At 41.6% G+C, this 19,629-nt stretch overlaps 1 protein-coding gene across 1 annotated transcript; it reads left to right on the top strand.

The window, feature by feature from the left end:
* Positions 1-1,957: 1,957 nt before the first annotated feature.
* On the top strand, positions 1,958-5,491 carry LOC134440019 (phospholipase A and acyltransferase 4-like). The gene is made up of 3 exons (XM_063189945.1): positions 1,958-1,972; positions 2,075-2,174; positions 5,031-5,491. Exons 1-3 carry the CDS (start codon positions 1,958-1,960, stop codon positions 5,327-5,329), a joined length of 414 nt encoding a protein of 137 aa, XP_063046015.1. The 3' UTR covers positions 5,330-5,491.
* Positions 5,492-19,629: the final 14,138 nt, after the last annotated feature.

Genomic DNA, 19,629 nt, shown 5'->3' with positions numbered 1-19,629 from the left:
CAAAAAAGGAGAAACAGAACCAAATAAGGTCATAGTTCCGTTGACAAAAAGGAGAAACAGACAAGACAATAGTTCAGAGAAGTGGTAACTTATCTGAGACAACCGTTGAGGAGATGGCCTATCTTCTCCAACAGATGTCACATACATTACAGCAAGAGCTCACACATGGACAAAGTTCTCACAGGGTTTAACCAAACAGAGTTGAACTAGAAACACAGAAAGCAAAAGTCCTAACTACAAGTTATACTTTTATCACATTTTATATTTTCAATAATACATATATAAATGCAGAGAATGTCTTAACACTGACCGGGCATTTTTACATGAAAATAGACAAAAAAAAATCTCATTGAAATGTGTGGGGCCATCAGTTGTGTCGTGTTGACGTTAGGTGGATAGACAGCTGACATTGCTATTGGACAACAGCTACAATTATACTTTTTGGTGAGCGCATAATTCTACATGTCTTAATTCAACACATAAGAGTTCATTTAACCCTATTCAAACTGGGCTTTTTGGCATTCCTGGGTTCCGGAGGTGTGTGTGTGTGTGTCTCTTTTGACCCGCCCCCTCTTCATAACTCATGAACGGAATAAGGTATGACCACCAAACTTGGGGGAGATGATCTACATATGGACATCTATGAATGACATCATTTTCGTGTCATTATCTGGTATTCATAAATGATACTCTACTCTACTCTACTGAACACACTGGTCAATTGGAAAATGTGATCCCTTGAATGTGAATTGTCACACTTTCTAATTGGCCAACTATATGTGAACTGTGGCCCCTTGATGGTATCTTACTGTATATAGCCTATATGACAAACTAGACAAACATCCCAGTATGCTTCAAGATCACACACAACCAGTGATATAACTTATGCAATGCAGTGAGACCCACACATATCAGTGCTAGAGAAACTAGTAAAAACACAATACTTTTATAGGTCGTACTCCTATTTATCAGTAGACCTATATTCTGAACCTTCCCAAGCATTCATCCCCTTTAATATGCTTCATCCAAATAAAAACAACACAGCTAAGCACAACATCAGAAGAATTTACAAGTGAAAGTCAGGTCAGCGTTTTGAACTCGCCTTATAATCCACCCACCCACGTCTCAACATAAATTTATTGCATAAAGTAGAGGGCTGGAGGGCTGCGGCGTTCAAGTGGTAAAACTGGTGGTGGTTAGAAGGTGCTCTTTGGCCAAGACGTAGAAAATATCAAAAAAAGGCAGAACGCCAAGGCACTCTTCTTAGATAAAACCGCTTTATTATAAAGGCTAGTTCATGTTTGCAGTGGCAGTATTTTTAATTATTTAAGTTCAAACATGAACTAGCCTTTATAATAAGCCTTTTATCTAAGAAGAGTGCCTTGGCGTTCTGCCTTTTTTTGATNTTTTTTTTTTTTATACATTTATTGCATGTTGTATTTTTACATGAAACTGAATTTTACATCAAGGTCTATTGGGAATATAACAAGGTTTCACAGCACCTATTTTGACACCTGTGCCAAAGCTATTTTAAGAGAGCCATGGCCACCTTCCCCGCTCTGTTAAAATAAGCATACAGTATGTTTCTGGAGGACTACAAATCTACTCTGGAAGATTGCAAATATGGTAGAGTGATTTCATATTTCATAACTACAGAATGGTGTTTTACAGTAGCACATTGAGAGTGCAGGTTATGCATCACAGTGATGAGCAGGTGTATCAGGAGGGTGTGTCAGTCCAGTGGACAGTTTGTAGGCCTACCAATAATGGAATGAAAAGCAGCAGGATAGTTGATGACGCATTGCATGGTGAAGGGTGGAGTCTAGACAGGTAAAACCAGAACGGTTTTCTTTAGAAAAATCTAGAAGATCTCTCCCCTTTTAAGCTCCAAGATGTCCAGCTCTGTACCACTAATCTCTTTGAAGCCTGCACCACAGGAGTACAGACACTGCTCCAAATGGCAGACGAAGAGGTAAAACAAAAGTTTTTTTTCACTTTAAATATTCTATTTTTTTGCTAAACTACCATGATACACAAAGTCCACTACTAATACTAATTTATTTATTATGTCAAGAATCCAAAGGCTGGGGACCTGATTGAAGTCTTCAGATTAACATACCAGCACTGGGCTGTGTACATCGGGGAGGGTTATGTCATTCACCTCGCGTCACCCGGTGAGTAGTCAAACAAGATCAACCAAGCCTGGTATGACATCCTTGATTATGGACGACTAGCTTCTAATGTTTAAAAACAGTAGAACCTGATGTTTTACTGCAACATGGACTCCCTGAGCAACTTAAGTTTCGAAGTATAGTTCTTTGGGAGCAGTGTGGTGTCCAGATGCCTGAACCATGGAGTAGTATGTACACTTATTATTTACAGGTGTCAAAAGTAAAAGTAGAGGTAGGTTATATTTATGACTTAAAGGAACTGTCCACCATTTTTTGATTTTCACACATTTGCTGTATTTCCAAGCATTATTCATGAATGTGCATTGTACAATGTGCATGAATCATTTTTTTTGTCTATGTGTTTGCATTGCCTATAGTTTAACAGTATAGCCAAATTAAGCGTGCAATGCAAGTCTATGGGAACAAACAAAACATTCTCAAATGCACTTATAAACTACTTACAGTAATGTAAAATTCACCAAAGTGCAACCAGCACAGAATCAGTTGGTCGACTACTGTAACTGTTGATTAGCTGTGTTAAGTTCAAATTGTGGTGGGTAGCTGTGCTAAGGAAAGTGGCAGGGTTTTTTTCCACTTACTTTTGACATATCTGCTTATTTAGTGCACTACAGCTGTTGCAAAATGTTTTGTCGCCTATCCATCTGTTTGGAACAACAGCTAATAACCTGACTTTCAATTAATCACTTGACTTCAGAAGTCGAGCTCATATGAAAGCTACAGCCCTCCAAAATGAAATGTTGTGTACAAAAATAAGTTTCATGCACCAAAGGATGATTGACCATTTAATGAACACAGAAAGGGCAGATTTTCACAAGACAAAAGCTTTGTCGCCTATCGAACATAATGTGAAAATGAGCAGATAAGTCACTTCAAAACACTTCAATATGTCACCATCTCTCAGTGACCTTCATTGTTTTTCATTGTGTTGCTTTCAATGATTGTTAGCGTTTTCACACCTGGTCCCCTTTTAAGTGAACCAAACTCAGTCTTCTTTAAATGGACCAAAAAGCGAACTGACAGCAAAAGGACTCTGTTCTGTTTTTGTTCATATTGTGAGTGTATTACGAAAAGAACTGGTTGATCTTTCTGGTCCTGATAGGCTTTTATGGTGTGTCACTCACTTCCCTTTTTTTTATCACACCCGGTCCTCTAGAGCTCTCCTCAAGTGATTACACCTTGTCACAAGTGTAACTTGTTGCAACTCATAAGCAAACCGTACTGAAACCACGTCAATGAAGGTCTCAGTACGGTTCACTTCCAAGAGGTCTGTGTATTTTGGCTTTGGAACGTTCGCATATGTGGCAAAAATGCTGAGTCACTACTCTGAGTTCGCTGAGGTGGCTGAAAGGGACCAGGTGTGAAAACGCTGTACAATGACCGTAAACATGCACCTAAGGCCAACATTGATTTTCTGAAGAGGTGAGAGTGATTCAGTGGTTAAGTATGACACCTGATCTGCATATTTGAAGTGTTATGAAGTGACTTATCTGCTCTTTTTCACCAGTGGTGTCAAAAGTACACACATTTCTTACTTAAGTAGAAGTATAGATACTGCAGTTTAAAAGCACTCTGGTAAAAGTTGAAGTATCAACTTGACCTATTTACTCAAGTAAAAGTGAAAAAGTATGTCCTCCAAACCTACTTAAAGTATAAAAGTACAAAGTAATTTTAAAAAGAAGCCACTAGAAGCCACTATATGAATAGATGCTTAATTTAAAGACTGGCTGGTTGAACATGTGGCTTGGGTGAAGCTCTGATGAAGACGCATGTCGAAACGTTAGTCTTACTGCACTGAAAAAATAAATAACAGAAAATAGACATCTGTGTGGCACCAGATTATTTTCCCTTTGCACACAATATTTATTATTTTATGTCATGCGGGTTTTTTTAAAAGCACCAAGACACTTTACTTTTTTATTTCTTGATAGTTAGATATTACTTGATTGTTAGAGTGGGTGTTTAAATGTTACAAGTTCTGCCTCAATTTGATAATGTTAAAGGCATGTTTATTTTTAACTTGAGATCTGGAATATTTGTCATTTTTTAACCTTTTTTTTTTTTTAACCCATATCGGCCTCAAATAGTCGTTACAAACTCCTCCCCCTGCTACACATAGTACCAAGGAAGAATCGGTTTGGTGCTAGGGCAAGATGTTACTAAAAAGTAGCATGATGAAACGAAATTAACCCACCACCTCTGACTTGATTTTACGCAGGTGGGTCTTTGAACCCCTGTGGCTGCCTAGGTCTCAGGGATAGAGACATCAACATTTTTCTTCAAGTAAATATTGATAATGTAGGGCAAACTGTCAATTCGCGTGACATGATTTGGGCTTAACGCTGTGCAGGATGGTTGGTCACCGTAGTGCACATGCCGTGAAATATATATTTACAAACATTGAACTGAAGCCAAGAGTAATGAGTAACGACTCTTTTGAAAATGTAAGGAATAAAAAGTACAGATACTTGTGCAAAAATGTAATAAGTAGAAGTCAGAAGTAGTAAAGTACAGATACCTAAAAAGTGTATTTAAGTACAGTATTTGTACTTTGTTACTTGGCACCTCTGATTTTCACATTATGTTCGATAGGCGACAAAACTTTTGTCTTGTGAAAATCTGCCCTTTCTGTGTTCATTAAATGGTCAATCCTCCTTTGGAACATTACATTTATTTTTGTACATACAACTTCATTTGGGAGGGTTGTAGCTTTCATATGAGCGACTTCTGAAGCCAAGTGATCAATTGAAAGTCAGGTTATTAGCTGTTGTTCCAAACAGATTGATAGGCGACAAAAAACGTTTTGCAACGGCTGTATTATTAATATGCACACCTCTTTAGACCAACAGGCAATGGGGTCCGCCAGCGTGACAAGTCCCATAGCCATTGTGAAGAAGGAGAAGCTGGAGGACGTGGTGAATGGAAACGATTGGAAAGTCAATAATATCCTGGACAACGAATATCAACCCCGCCCTATAGAGGATATCATAAAGGACGCGATAGCCATGGAGGGCAAGACCGTGCCGTACAAAATCACAAGTGCCAACTGTGAACACTTTGCCACAAATCTGCGATATGGCAAGGCCGAGTCACGCCAGGTGAGAAATACAGGTTATGAAGTAACCTATGTAAAATTATGAATCCATCCTTTTTAGTTGGTAAACAATTGGTTCTCAATTGGTTTGGTGCTTTCCTGGAATCAGAATCGTAATTCTCTAAAGTTCTTGTTCAATTGTCACATCATTGTTTCACTTATGCAGGTCAAAACGTCAGTTCCTGATTGCTTTTAGCACATAGCATATGCTGGTAACACTTTATTTTAGGGATACATCTATTAGCACTAATACATACAATGTCCCTTTATAAGTACCTAAATGAAACATTTGTTAGGCATGTATTCGCAAAATGTCTTGTTCATGCACAATAAGGGATTTATTACCCATTTAACCTTAGCCAGGACCTAGTAGGCCTTAGCATTTGCTTAGTACATGCCTTACAAGTTACTTATGCAGGCATTAACATTGTATGTATTAGTGCTAATAGATGTATCCCTAAAATAATGTCACAGATCAGACAGATGACCAGAGGACCACAATAGCATCACACAAGGAGATTTATAGAAGTTTTCAGGGAAAGGGATGTTGGAAGTGAGTGAGAGTTCCAGGGGTTTCAGTGGTGAAGGATTACCGGGGTTACAGGGGTCCCAGTGGTCCGTCCAACGTGCTGTCCAACACAAACACAACAGCACGATGAAACAAGGCAGAAGTACAGTTCAAGAGAAATCCAAAATCGTTGTGAAAAGTCAGAAGGCTGGTCAGAATTACCGGGGTGGAAGAGTAGTCGGGAGTCGAGAAGGCAGGTCTTGTTTTCCGGGGAAGAAGAATTGTCAGGGTACAGGCGGGTCCGGGGTCACAAAGGAGTAGTCAGGTAGAAGTGCGAGCAAACAGGTTCAGGGTGTGAGCTTTGCAGACGATCTGACAAAGTAGAGCTGAAAGACAAGGCTTTAAATACTGGAAGAGGTTAGTTGGTAATGTAGCGCAGCTGGCAGAGTAATCAGAGGAAAGCAGGGCAGAGACAGGTGGAGCTAGTTTGGGTGAGTGGAGAGTGGTGAGCAGCACAGTGGCAGATAATTGAAACCAACTAGATTGCATTCTCACAGAAAATGGTGGAAGCGGGCTTGCCTTTTGGGGCAGAGATGAAACAAAGTACTATTGAGAAAACAAAGCTAAAAGAAATGTTGGGAAAAAATCCATCCACCCAGTCAGAAGTTATGGGCCAAACAATTCAGCCATCTTGGATTCAGCCATCTTGAAAGTGTTGTAGCTCTGCGTTTTGGGGATATACTAAATGACATATATGGTATTTTAAGTTGGCTAAGGAACACTGCATGATATAATTTTGAAAATCAACATGGCTTCGAGCGGGATTCGAACTCACAACCTCCATATCTGTAATCCAGCCCCTTTGCCATTGATATTAAATGATATACAATACATGATATTTGAAGTTGGCTAAGGAACACTGCATATGATATAATTTTGAAAATCAACATGGCTTCGAGTGGGGTTCGAACTCCCAACCTCCATATTTCTAATCCAGCACATTTGCCATTGATACTAAATGACATACATGGCATTTTAAGTTGGCCAAGGAACACTGCATATGATATAATTTTGAAAATCAACATGGCTTCGGGTGGGGTTCGAACTCTCAACCTCCATATCTGTAATCCAGCAGCATTCCCATTGAGCCAAGCAGCTGGCTGTCATGCACAGTCCAGCAAGACTATATCACATTGCATTGAAGAGCTGAACAATAGACTTCTAGAATGGTTGCGCAGCTGCTCGTTAAGAATAGAATGTTGAGAGAAAGTGACAGTTGAGATGGAACCCTGTATTGGCAGCACCTGTTCTGATTGACTGAATGACAGTTAATATGGTGCTCTAAGCAGAGGGCAGAATGAGAATGAGTTTTTTGTCTTTACAAGATCGTTGTAAAAAACTAAAAGGAGTTGACACGTGTCCTGCGCACAGATCGGAGTCATGTATGTGATCTCTCTAACAGTCTTTGAATGAAGTTTATAGGTTAAACGGTTCAGGCACAAATGGACCTCTTGTGGGACATGCGCTGTCCTCTTGAAAAAGGCACTTTTGGGAACAATGGGGAACCTCCATAGACCCAGCCCTGTCGTTTTTAAACACCTGCCATTTAAAAAGTATTGGGAGTTGGGAGATGAAACTTTGACAATTTGGAGACATCCCATAGAGCTCGCTAACAACGCATCAACTAAACTTCTAGGTGAAAGTGTTGATGTTTTATGACCGAAAAAGCCTCCTACACTCTAATCTCTAGAGTGGCGGAACCTTGGTTCATGAAGGTTCTACCATTGTTTTCAATGGGGACCCAAGCTTGCACAAAATCGCCAAAAACGGGAAAACGACAAGAGACACGGACAAGCCTATTAATAGAAATGATCTCCAAGCCGAGCCGGTCGTTTTAGTGTTTGAACGGTGTCTCTATCTCGAAAGGCCTAGGAGGAGATCCATTTTCTATTTTTACTGCCCTGCACAAGACCAAGAAATAAACAGGACTTAGAGATTACTAGAATCGGGCCTTGCTCTGCAAGCCCGCTTAATTAAGGTGGTGAACTGGTGGAGTGAGAGGGCTCATGACAAATAAAGTGTTACCCATATGCTTTTGTATATCCATGCAATTGATTGTGTACAATTTCTCAGTTTTTTCGTACATTATCAGTTGCTTTTGTCATGTTACTCAAGAAGCTTTGTCACTGAATACATGAAACTGTCTCACCCAACAAAGCATAGGTCACAGGTTACTGTATAAGTCTTGACATGCAAAATGATTTACCAAGGTGTGCCATTGTGCTACCCGATGAATACACCAGCTGCAGCAAGAACAAGCGTCAGAGAGTTGCTGGACTGTGCAGCAAGAGCGATGCGAGCGATAGAAGTGACAGAAAATGTCTGTTACGTAAAAGCAGAATGCAAGCACTCCAACATTCCCATTGGCTGTGATGGCTGTTAATGAACCGCATCATAGCTAATTTGAACAATTTTTACTCAAGTCCAACTACAAACTGTCGCTCTAGTTGCCTGAATCGCTTTTGTCTCTTCTGTCTCCCGCGACTCAATACAAAGTCAATTAGTTCCATCGTTGGACTCGCTCATGTTGCGCTTGGTCTATTCGTGCCTTTACAGTTTTTCTCAATTGGTTTTGTACATTTCTCACAGCAGAATAACATTTCACAAAAGTTTTTTGTTCAATTTCTTCATGGTGTTACCTGTGCACATGATAAAATTAGTTTCTCATTGTTTTCAGCATATAGCAAATGCTTTCATCCACCATGCAAATGGTTGTGTATATAGTTTTTTCGTATGTTATCAATTGCTTTTGTCATATCACTCAAAACGCCTTGCAACTGAATACATGAAACTGTTTCACCCCCCAAAACATTTAGGCCCTAGGTCATTTTATACGTCTTTACATCCAAAATGATTTACCAAGCAGTCATAAGGTGCTAAGCACTGTATGATTTCCATTTGATTTTTGTCTATAAATATGATCTGAAGACTCAGTTTTGCAGGTCATCCATTGTTTTGCCTTATGTTAAAGCTGTTTTGAGAATGAACATTATATTTAGCAAATGGCGAATTCGAGATTTGAGAAATGTTCCAAAGCAATTGAGAAAAACTGTAACAGTGAATCAGTTCAGTTCAGTTATGGTTTATTTGAGTAGGGAGAAATACACATCTTGTAGGCTGTACAACAACCTAACAGATAAGTATCATAGCATTTGTAGCCATAGGCTAATTTCCAATGCCCGTCCCTAGAAGGGCTTTTAAAGTAAAATATAAAAAACTGTTTTAATGTTGTTTTAAAATACAACCTATCCATTCATCCAAGCATTCATTCAATCTAAGAAGACAGGCAATATACATACACATACCTAATCCTATATTAATGTACAGTCACTCGTTCATTCATCCACTAATTAATCAATTTGATGAAACATGTACAATAGCACCCCCCCATACACACATAGTCAACTGCCACCCACCTCACTCCCTCACACACACACACACTCAACTGCACCTCCTCCATCACCACACGCACACAACACTCTGAACTGCCCCCCCCCCTCACACACACACAGACGCACACACACACACACACACACAGACACAGACACACACATTCTATCAAATCTTCACACACATAGAATCACACATGATTACATATCTGGTTGTTTTTTTAGAAATTCCTTCATCTGACACCTGAACGACCCATGACTGTGATTGACCTTGAATTCTTCGGGCAAACTATTCCATAAATTAAGACCTTTAATTAAAAACGAGGACTGACCAAAGGATGTTTTACGGTGGGGTATTCTACAATTCCCTGCTACAGCCCCCCTGGTAGACCTCCCAACTGCTGAATCCTATGAGACCAGCTAGCCGCCAGCTGGTCTCATAGGATTCAATGTTAATTGCTAGCATGGAGGTTAAATTTGCACTGCCATACTCGGAGAATGGTTGAAAGTACAGGAGAAAGGTGATACTCAATCATTTAACGCAAGGAAAGGTGTACAATAAGCTCATTTCCAAAAATGGAACAGTATCACTTTAAGCACTGTATAATTTCCATTAGATTTTTGTCTATAAATATAATCTGAATTGCTCCCAGGTAAATATTGACTCTAGAGAAAACAGGCATGCGAAAACATGCCTGAGAAAACAGGCATGGCATGCAATATAGCATTAAGCTTACTGCATTACATTGCCCTGTATACATTACTCCATTATGTGCTCTATATTTATGTTCCACACAAAATTACAAATTTTTCGCAAAAAAAAAAATACAAAAGAGTAAGTGCACTTATGCAATATCAGTGTATTGCTACAAATATTCTATATACATGGGCATATACATTCTATATACATGGGCCTGCAAGACAAGTAAAGTGGGGTGTTAAGAGGGCGCATTTTTACAACTCGAGTTGGCAATTTTTTCCATTTTGCAATGAGAGTGCCTGTCAATAAATGAGTCATACTTTAAATGTACAGGTATATCTAGTCCAGTCTTATTTTATCAATGTTACATAAGGTGGAGGTTACAACATTTCTCATCAAATCTAAACGTTTGACATCAGAAAAGACCCTCAAAAATGTGATAGTCAATTGACAACATTAAAAATCCATTTGACTATCTTGTCCACACTATGACACAATGACTAACCATTCTGATGGTTGTTTGGTTATTTGTTACCTCTGCCAAGTAAAGGAGGTTATGTTGTTGGTCACATTGTTTTGTCTGTTTGCCTGTCTGATTGTTTGTTAGGATAACTCAAAAAGTTATGAAGGGATTTTGATGACATTTTGTGGATGAGTTGGTGGAAATGACAAAAGGAAGAAGTGATACAATTTTGGTGGTGACCGTATCCAGGATTAAAAAAAAAAAAATCTTCACCATAGTGGGATAGGGCGATTTTTGGCAGTTTCTAACTCAACAAAAAGAAGGCAGAGAGACACTCTCAGAGTGTACTTCTAGTTGAAACTGATTTGATTATATTTTGCAAATTATGAGAGAAATTCAACAAATGCACCAAACTAATTGAGAAAAACTGTAATTGAAAGTGACTTAGTGGAACAGGATGACCACGGATAGCCTGGTTGATCATGAATTTCAACAGAAAGCCAACCCTAACCCTATCCCCAGCATTTTGAGAACAGTATAAGTATATGCACTGACTCCAGCTTATGTTGCCCACAGGTGGCAGTGATCGCCGTGGGGCTTGGGGTGATTATAATTGCCTTATTATACACCTGGTCGAAACGTTGACCACAAGAAATCTCCTTGAGGGGGCGCTGTGTGCGGCACATGCAGCGCTAAAACACTGTACCATACTGTATGCTACATGCCTATATGGGGACCTATGTCAAACCCTTCCCATTTCCCAACCCTCATGGCTCTCTCCCACTTTCTTCCTGGTTCTCCTTCACTGTATCAATAAAGGAAAAAGCTCATCAAATACCTTTTTAAAAATTTAGTATATCCTTCAAGTAACCTAAGATAAACCCTTCAGTAACCAGAAACCCTTCAGAACATAATTAATGCTTACTGATCCATAACTCCTCACACAAATTGTCACACACTGCCCAAGACTTTGTATATTTCTGTACTCTGTGTTTGTCTGTAATACTTGTACATTAATGTAATTAATGCAATTACTGTTCTCTCTACCTCCAGACACTGACATACTGTGCTACCGTGGATGGTGTCTGCTAAATGTGTTGTAGCTTACAGTAATGTAATGTACGGGCATAACCACCAACGTGCCTGTATAAGACGTGGCAGATGCCTATAATGTTGTGGCCTTCATGTCACAAATAAAAACAGGAGCTGAAGAATTCATTGCTGCTGTATTCATGACTGAAATTAGCAAATAAAGATTCTGTGCGTCTTTGGACCCACGGCCCAGCCAATTGAATCATTATCCACCCTTGTGAGCCTTTTGATAGAGCAAACACAAACACTGAAGAACCAAATGTGTTGACACACCCTGTGATGTAGGCCTATTATTTCCCATCCTGTGATCTCTCAGACACAATACTAGTATTTTGCTGATCACATAAAGAATGAAGTTTTACTACAAGCCAGCATCATTCGTTCATAGTCTGGTAGCCAGGGTCGGGGAGCCAGGATAGCCCACAACAAAATGCCACAAAACTTTTTTTAATCTTCAAGGTGTCCTGAATAAGAATTTGAGTGGTAACGGTAATATAACTCACTCCCACTATACCTGTTTTACATCATATTGTACATGAGTTATATGTAGTAGTACACTGTTAAAGCCTCTAGAGCAATTATGCAGTTGGTTATCATAGCTTATGATATACCATATGAAAGCTTGGAGTCTACAGATATCACACTGTATCTGGTGTGCCTATTTGCATAGTAACAGCTGCTAGGCAAAACATCTTCCTTAGTAAGTTGTAACCAGCATCAGTGATACAGTTCCTCTGCGATTACATAGTGTTAAGATGTCTGAAAAAAATCAGAGTGAGTTATATTACTGTTACCACTCAAATTCTTATTCAGGACATCTTGAAGATTAAAAAAGTAATGTGGCATTTTGTTGTGGGCGGTGCATGGTAGGCTATCCTGGCTCCCCGACTATAAGGAGAATAGAAAGTTGTCCCATTACTCACATGTGGCTATACTTGCAAGGATATGAACATGCCTTTGCGATTAGGCCTACAACAGCGACATACACACTCATAGGCACAACTGTGGAAAATGGCAAATGGAGGTACACAAGCTCACACAGAAACACACAATCAGGAATAAGCACAGATAACAGCACAGAGCATCCAATAAACGAATTAGAGTATCTCTCAGACACATGCACACACAACTTTGAGCAATAGATTCAGTCAATAGAGCTCTTCAGCGTTGACGTCAACTTGTATGCGGCGGTTGGCGTTCGGGTTCTATGGCGATTTTTTTTACATTGCAACACGCCATAGAGATTCAGGTTTGGCAAAAATATAAGTTGCACGCCAACAACGAACATTAGCGTGTCCCCGCATCCCTTTCTCATTAGTGGAACGGATCGTATCATCATGTTGGTGTATTCACATGTTAAATCATGACGATTTTAATTCAATATTGCTAACCCCTTTCTGATCATTAAAACTTCCGAACTACATGCTTTCCTTTGGTTGCCATGGGTACAACCCTCCGCACGTACATGACGTTAGATACAGGCGCCGCTTCTGTAGTCGCTAAAAGTTTCCGGGTTTAGCATATGGACGCAACATCGTATTTATGTCGAAGTTTGACACAAAATGATCAACCATGTCATACCTACAGCCTATTTTTAACACCCTCGACAGCTTGCGGGGGTTTGCTAAGCGCGTGCTTGCACTCGGAGCTTATTTGAAACTGGCCCCTATTCATTCCCAATGGGAGGCCGGAAGCCGATACGAACCAGGATGTCCTTAAATGCTAACATGAAAGACTACAGTCTACTACATGCTTCCGCGTTACTGAAGAGCTCTATTTGCAAGTCATCCAATCAAAATGACTGGACTGACTCAAGACTCACTCATTGGCTGACAAGTAATATTTTTAATTTGTCATCTTGTTTATAACCAAACTCCTCCATCCATTCACATATTTTTCAGTGGCACACTTTATGAAATGGTGTTAATTAATCATTCTACAAAAGACAGTTGTTTGTTATGAAACATTAAATTGATCCAGAGGTGTCAAAAGTAAAAGTTAATTCATGGTGTAAGTTCAACACAAGCACATTACTGTCAGTCACAACATTTACCATTTCATTGTACCTAATGAGGTAGATAGACTGTGTTGTTACTGAAAAACACTAAAAACCTAACAAGAAACCACCACAATCTTGATCCAACCAGCACAGTCAGCTGATCGTAACAAGTACACAGTTATCTGTTGGAAGGAAACTGTTTCCTATTTTTTACTTTTACTTTTACTTTTGACACCTCTGAATTTATCACAATGCCAAGGGAGCATGGGACAACATTTTAAAAGGTTGAAATTATGTCTACTTCACATAAAACATCCTTCAACATTTTCTAATCCAAATTGATTATTACTGTATTTGCATGTTCCCCAAGGCTTCAACCCAAACCTAGGCATATCATCTCATGCAGAACTTTCTGAAAGTTCATGGGCTGTCATGGACTGGTGAAAAAACGCATTTTGTGCATTTGTAATTTAACAAATTATAATTAATTGTGAGATGTGTACATTCATACTGGAACAAGACTATTTGTTACAGGTGCTAATATTATATGCAAAAAAAGGCCCTGCCATAACAGCATTGGGCATCAGCATGTGCTAGTAGCACCACATTCCAGACCTTGTGAACAAGCAGCACCAATGGACCTACTTGATATGAGGATAACATGTGACTCTGCCCCCCTCCCCCTATTTCCACACCCTTATATAGTGGCCTAACGTGAAACTAAAGCAAAAAGCAGGGTACTGCAGCTGCACCCCTTCTCTGAGTATAAACAGGAAAGCTGACTGCCTCACTAGGACCCACCCACTTCATTTCCTTTCTGTCTTTCTTGCTTTCTTGCTGTTATTTCTCTCAAGTGCTTTAACAGACTTCAAGACTCCACCAGGACACTCACTCAGGATTACTTAATTCGAGTAAGTGTACTTGCTAACTTATATATTTGGTTTGACACTATATCACAGAAACAATGCAATGTTGTGCAAAGGCAGCACAAGGGTTTTTTTCTGTCTGGTGTAGCAAATTTTGGTTATAATGCAGATGTTAACCAACTGGTGAATAGGCCTAGACATCAAATTTTAAATTACCACATAAGCTCACATATTTTCCTAAAAGCAATATTTTTGCTGGGCTTTAACGGCTGATATGGTGTCTCTGCAAAATTCTCCAGCAAATGAACGCATTGAATGTTTTCAAAATTACAGCATTTGGTTTGGAAACCAGTTTGTAATATAAATGCTCTCCTCGTTCATGTGTTGTACTTCAACTTATTGTGTGTGATTTATCTTGGAAGTGCTCTTCCAAAACACTGCACCCATATTCAATATGGTAAAGCAAGATAAAGCAGCGTGTGTCACTAGGTCCGCCAACAGGGAGAGAGAATTGGTTCCACATTACATTCTATGCATTCCGAGGAGGGTCCTTTCAGATGATTTTGTTCTGTGCCCAGTCATAGCTGGCCCTATGCGTCACCAATGCAAAGAAGTGGGATCAATGCACTTTTCACAATGGTTGGAAAGTCCAATACAGTGGCAATCTTTAATCTTACCTGTACATATAGTGACACAATGGCCACATTAACATGTTTTTAGATGCGTCCCACGCATCTCTATAAGAGGCTTTGGTGTCCGTCCGTCCGTCCGTCCCTCCGTCCGTCCGTCCGTCCGCCCTCCCGTGATGTGTTTCCCTCCCGTGATGCGTTTCTGAATTGTGATTCCCTCCTGTGATTCCCTCTTGTGTCCACAAGGTGGCAGTCGCTCAGTTTTGGCCTGGAGCTCATGCGTGCAAACCAACCGTGCTCTTTGCCAGTGAGAAAAACATGGCGGCACTTCCTGTGGATTTTCACATGAAAGTTTTGCTTAATTTAAAGTCCCTAAGCGACTATAAATGTTGTGGCTTCCATATATTGATGTAAAAGTGCCCCACGAAGTAATGAAGCACAACAAAGTTACTCCACATTACCATTTGACCACTCGTTTTTCTATGCTAACAGGGTAGCTAATGTAGCATTGTAAATGATCCAGGGAGAAAGGGGGAAATGTTGTGATTTCAGTCCGCCTGAGGCAACGATTTTCGTGGGGAAGATGACCTGCATCTCGGTGGCATTGAACCACGCCCCCGTGCCTTATTTGGCTCGCTCAGCACGTGTGTCCTCAGTCCAATCGCAATGCTTTATTTTCCCCAGACGTTTAATCGCATTTAAGTGAAAGTGCCATGTATACACATCGCAAAATAACTCTTAATCCGATCTATTTAAATCGCATTTATTAAATCGGACTTAAAAACATCATGTACACGTAGCCAATGTCTCATTGATTAGTTTATGGAACTTACGGTTTGTCTGTTACGGTCCACGAAGACAATATCCACGTGAAAACGCAAACGCCTGCAAACCACTGTTTTGACAGAAATACAGTTCACCTGTCGCCTACTCTGTTTTCTTCCCAAAGCGGCATTTAAAAGTATTCCATGAAATCCAACATCAACGTCACTTCAAATAGGTGACAGCATCATGCTCACACATGAAATAACACTTCAGTGAGGGGGGGACATCACTGCTCTCATATTAAAGTGAAAAGAGAATTTCACATTTTAGTTTATTTAATGTAGGCCTATGCAAAATTGCAAATAGCCTATTCATTGAAATCTGTCCAGAAAGGGTTGTAATGTTTGCCTGTTTTTTATGTTTGTAATTAAAAAAAAAAAAAAAAAAAAAGTGATTTAAAAAAAAAAAAAGCCTAACAAAAATAGAGATTTTATGTTAAAAAAAATGTGATATGGGATGGACCGATGGCCCCCCTAAGCTAAATTCGCCTTAGGTCCCCACATTGCTAAATGTAGTGTAAGGGATTATTTTGAAAAGACAGTAACATGTAATCAGCAATGCATTACAGTTTTTCAGTAAATTGCCCAACACTGTTGAAATCCTATGGTACTTTTTCAAATCCAGGCTTATACAGTACATGGTAGGCTTATTGATCAATTGCCTTGACAGGTTATGAGGAGGCCAAGGGGGCGTTTGGGCAAAAAAGGTTCAGAACGGGCATAGACGGACGCATCTGTTGTCCGCCTGTCGGACTTGTTAATTCAGAATTAAATATATCATTATTACATTACATTACATTGCATTTGACAGACGCTTTATAACGCAAAGCGACTTTCAAAAGAGGACATTATCAAGCCAACATCACAAGCAAATACAAAGTGCACAGGAGATATACAGAATAAGTGCAGTTGCAAAGAGGGGTTAGTTTTTAAAAAAAAAAAAATATATTTTTTTTTTTATAAATGTAGTGGGCGAGACCGTTACAGGAAGTAGTTCGACTACGCCACCCCCGGGGGTGGAGCCCCCGGAGGAAATGAATTAGGGGTAGTTACAGATACCCCGGACCAACACACAATGTACCCGCACAATAGATTACCAGGCAAACACAGGTTCGTGCACAATGGAGGCAGAGACAGTGGTGACAATTAATAATTCAAATCTTTATTATTCTTTGCGTTATGAAAATATATTTTTCTCACTCTTTGTAATAAAATATAAAAAGGTACTCACAATTCACAAAGTGCAGTGGGGTGGGTGTGCTGTCGCAATCACCCGCAGATAGATAAACACTTGCCCCAAAGTATGTTCACGTTAACAGTAAAGTGCAGGGGTGGGTGTGCTGCCACCACACCCGCGGATCTGTAAACACCTGCCCCAAAGTATGTTCCTTAATTCACAATAAACAACACACCTGGTAGGCCTAAGGCCTTAGAACCTACACTCAGGTTGTCAGACTTTGCCACTAGGGGCTGGCACGGCTAACACAATAGGGCGAATGGCACACCTCAGGATTAACAAAAGAAAAAGTAAAGAAATAGTTCACAACAAACAGAAATAATTCACGGCAAACAGAAACAACAAGAAATCACAGCAAACCATGCAAAATAAATCAAAATCCAGTAAACACATGCAGTTAAATAAGAAATTAGATAATTGAATGAAATAATGAAAAAAAAAGAAAATTAGGCACAGCAAACGAAAGAAAACGAAAATCAAAACATGAGGTAAACCAAACCCCAGAGGCTCAGCTCAGTGCAGTCCCCTAGGTATCCCCACACTCACACGCACCAACTTGCGCACACGCACACACACTGTGGAATGGCTCACACACCAGCTCACACCAAGCCGAGCGCCCTCACGCACACACACACACACACACTGAACTAAAGCGCGCCAACGCACACACACACACGAATGTCCGATTTCCCGAGGCCGGAGCAGCAGCCGAGATACGGGTTCCCGGCGTCCAGAGGCACCACACAACCGGGGCTAAAAGTCGCCGCTCGTGCACCTAAACGCGTGGTGTGTCTGACCACGGCCACACAGATACAACCTGCGAGGGAGGAGGAGAGCGTTAGCCAAGCTAGCAGGACACCCACTATCATACGATTCTGCTGCCGAGAGGTTACCTTACCCGGAGATGAGGGTGCACCGATGCGCAGCGCAATTCTCACAGTCGGAGTGCCAATACAGAGGTACACGGCCGAGGCGCCGGTAGCGACCACACGCTGAAACCATAATAATGGCCGTCGTTAGCAACAAACAGTCAGAGCTGGGTAAAGGCACAAGCTAACCCACTATAATACATACCGGCGTGCAGGAGACGGGAAAAGCGCAAGGTAACCGTTGGTATTGTCCACCGAAGTCCTTGCCAGTGGAGAAGCAAGAGATCACTCTAGCCAAGTAAGAGACGCCAAGTTGGAATCACAACCTATAGAACAGCAGACGCGAAGTTAGCCACTAGCCGCTGGCTAGCACATAAACAGCGACAAGAGATGGTCCACATACTCACGAGGACAAGAAATGGTCCACATCTCCTCGATCTGAACTGGACACCGCACTTGTCTCGACGACGAGGGGAGAAGCAACCACAGCATTCGCCGGTGGCGATGAAACGCGCAAAGGGGGACTTTGCAGGCTTACCGAATACTAGCCACTGGCAGTGTTTATGAAGAGACTTCCCATAAGCCTCTACGAGCGGCGTGGTGACGTGTGCCGCAGCGTCAGACTTTCCCTTAAAGGAGCAGCGCTCCACTACAATCTACCCCCCACATGTTGAATCGTCGGCCCGACGATGCAGGTACGCCTTCCCCCCCACTCCCAGATCCAAAATTCCATCAAAAGTTTGGAGTCGCCCCACCAGGCAGCCGATGGGGATTAGAGTGTTGTCCCGCGTTAAACCGGGAAGTCCGGCGTGGGGGCACCTCGCTGCTGCTAGTGCCACGACCGGGTAGCTGAGCGGCCGAACTGCTGGGGGAAGCCTGCGAAGTCCGACGCTGCCCTTCGTTTCCTCCTGAGGTGCCACCCTGGGGTGCATGGGGCTCTGCTGGGACACCCAAGCCAGCATCGCCCACCTGCTCCCCAAGAAGGATATCTTCTTCGCTCGATAGCTCCCCTGAGTCGACAGGGGTAGGTTCGCCTGGTCGGCCCGACCCCGGGGGGTGTCGGGGGCCAGGGGGCCCACCACTCCTTTCAGCATGCTGCGGTGAACGTGCTTCAGCTTCGTTGGATCGTTGACGGGGGCGATCGTGTACACGGCTCCGGTCTCCGAAGGGGTACGCACCACCATGTGTACCTGGGAGTTCCACACATCTTGGATTTTATTTCGACCTCGCACGCCGAGGTTGCGTACATATACCCGTTGCCCTACTTCTAAAACAGCAGTCTTCACCCGTGCATCGTGTCTGTCCTTGCGATATTCCGCCGCTGCGGCCAAACGCTCCCGAGCCCCATCAAATGCCACTTGAAGCCGGGCCTGATGCTCCTGTATCCAGTCGCACACTCGACCATGGACCGGTGGCCGAACTCGGCCCAGGAGGAAGTCTACGGGTAGCTGTGGCTCTTGGCCGAACATAAGGAAGTGTGGCGATTCTCCTGTCGCTTGATGCGGGGTGGTATTATAACAGAAGGTTACGTGCGGCAGGCAAGTTGCCCAGTCGCGCTTCCGAGAGGCCGGTAGGGTACGCAGGAGGTTGTGTAGAGTGCGGTTAAATCGCTCACATTGGCCGTTCCCGGCCGGGTGGTACGGGGTGGTTCGGGACTTCTGGACCCCGTACAGCCCGCAAAGCTGCTGAATCAGGGTGCCCTCGAAACAG

This window comes from Engraulis encrasicolus, chromosome 23, assembly GCF_034702125.1.
Source record: "Engraulis encrasicolus isolate BLACKSEA-1 chromosome 23, IST_EnEncr_1.0, whole genome shotgun sequence".
NCBI lineage: Eukaryota > Metazoa > Chordata > Actinopteri > Clupeiformes > Engraulidae > Engraulis > Engraulis encrasicolus.
The sequence above is the reverse complement of the archived record's forward strand: the minus strand, read 5'-3'. Positions and strand labels throughout refer to the sequence as shown.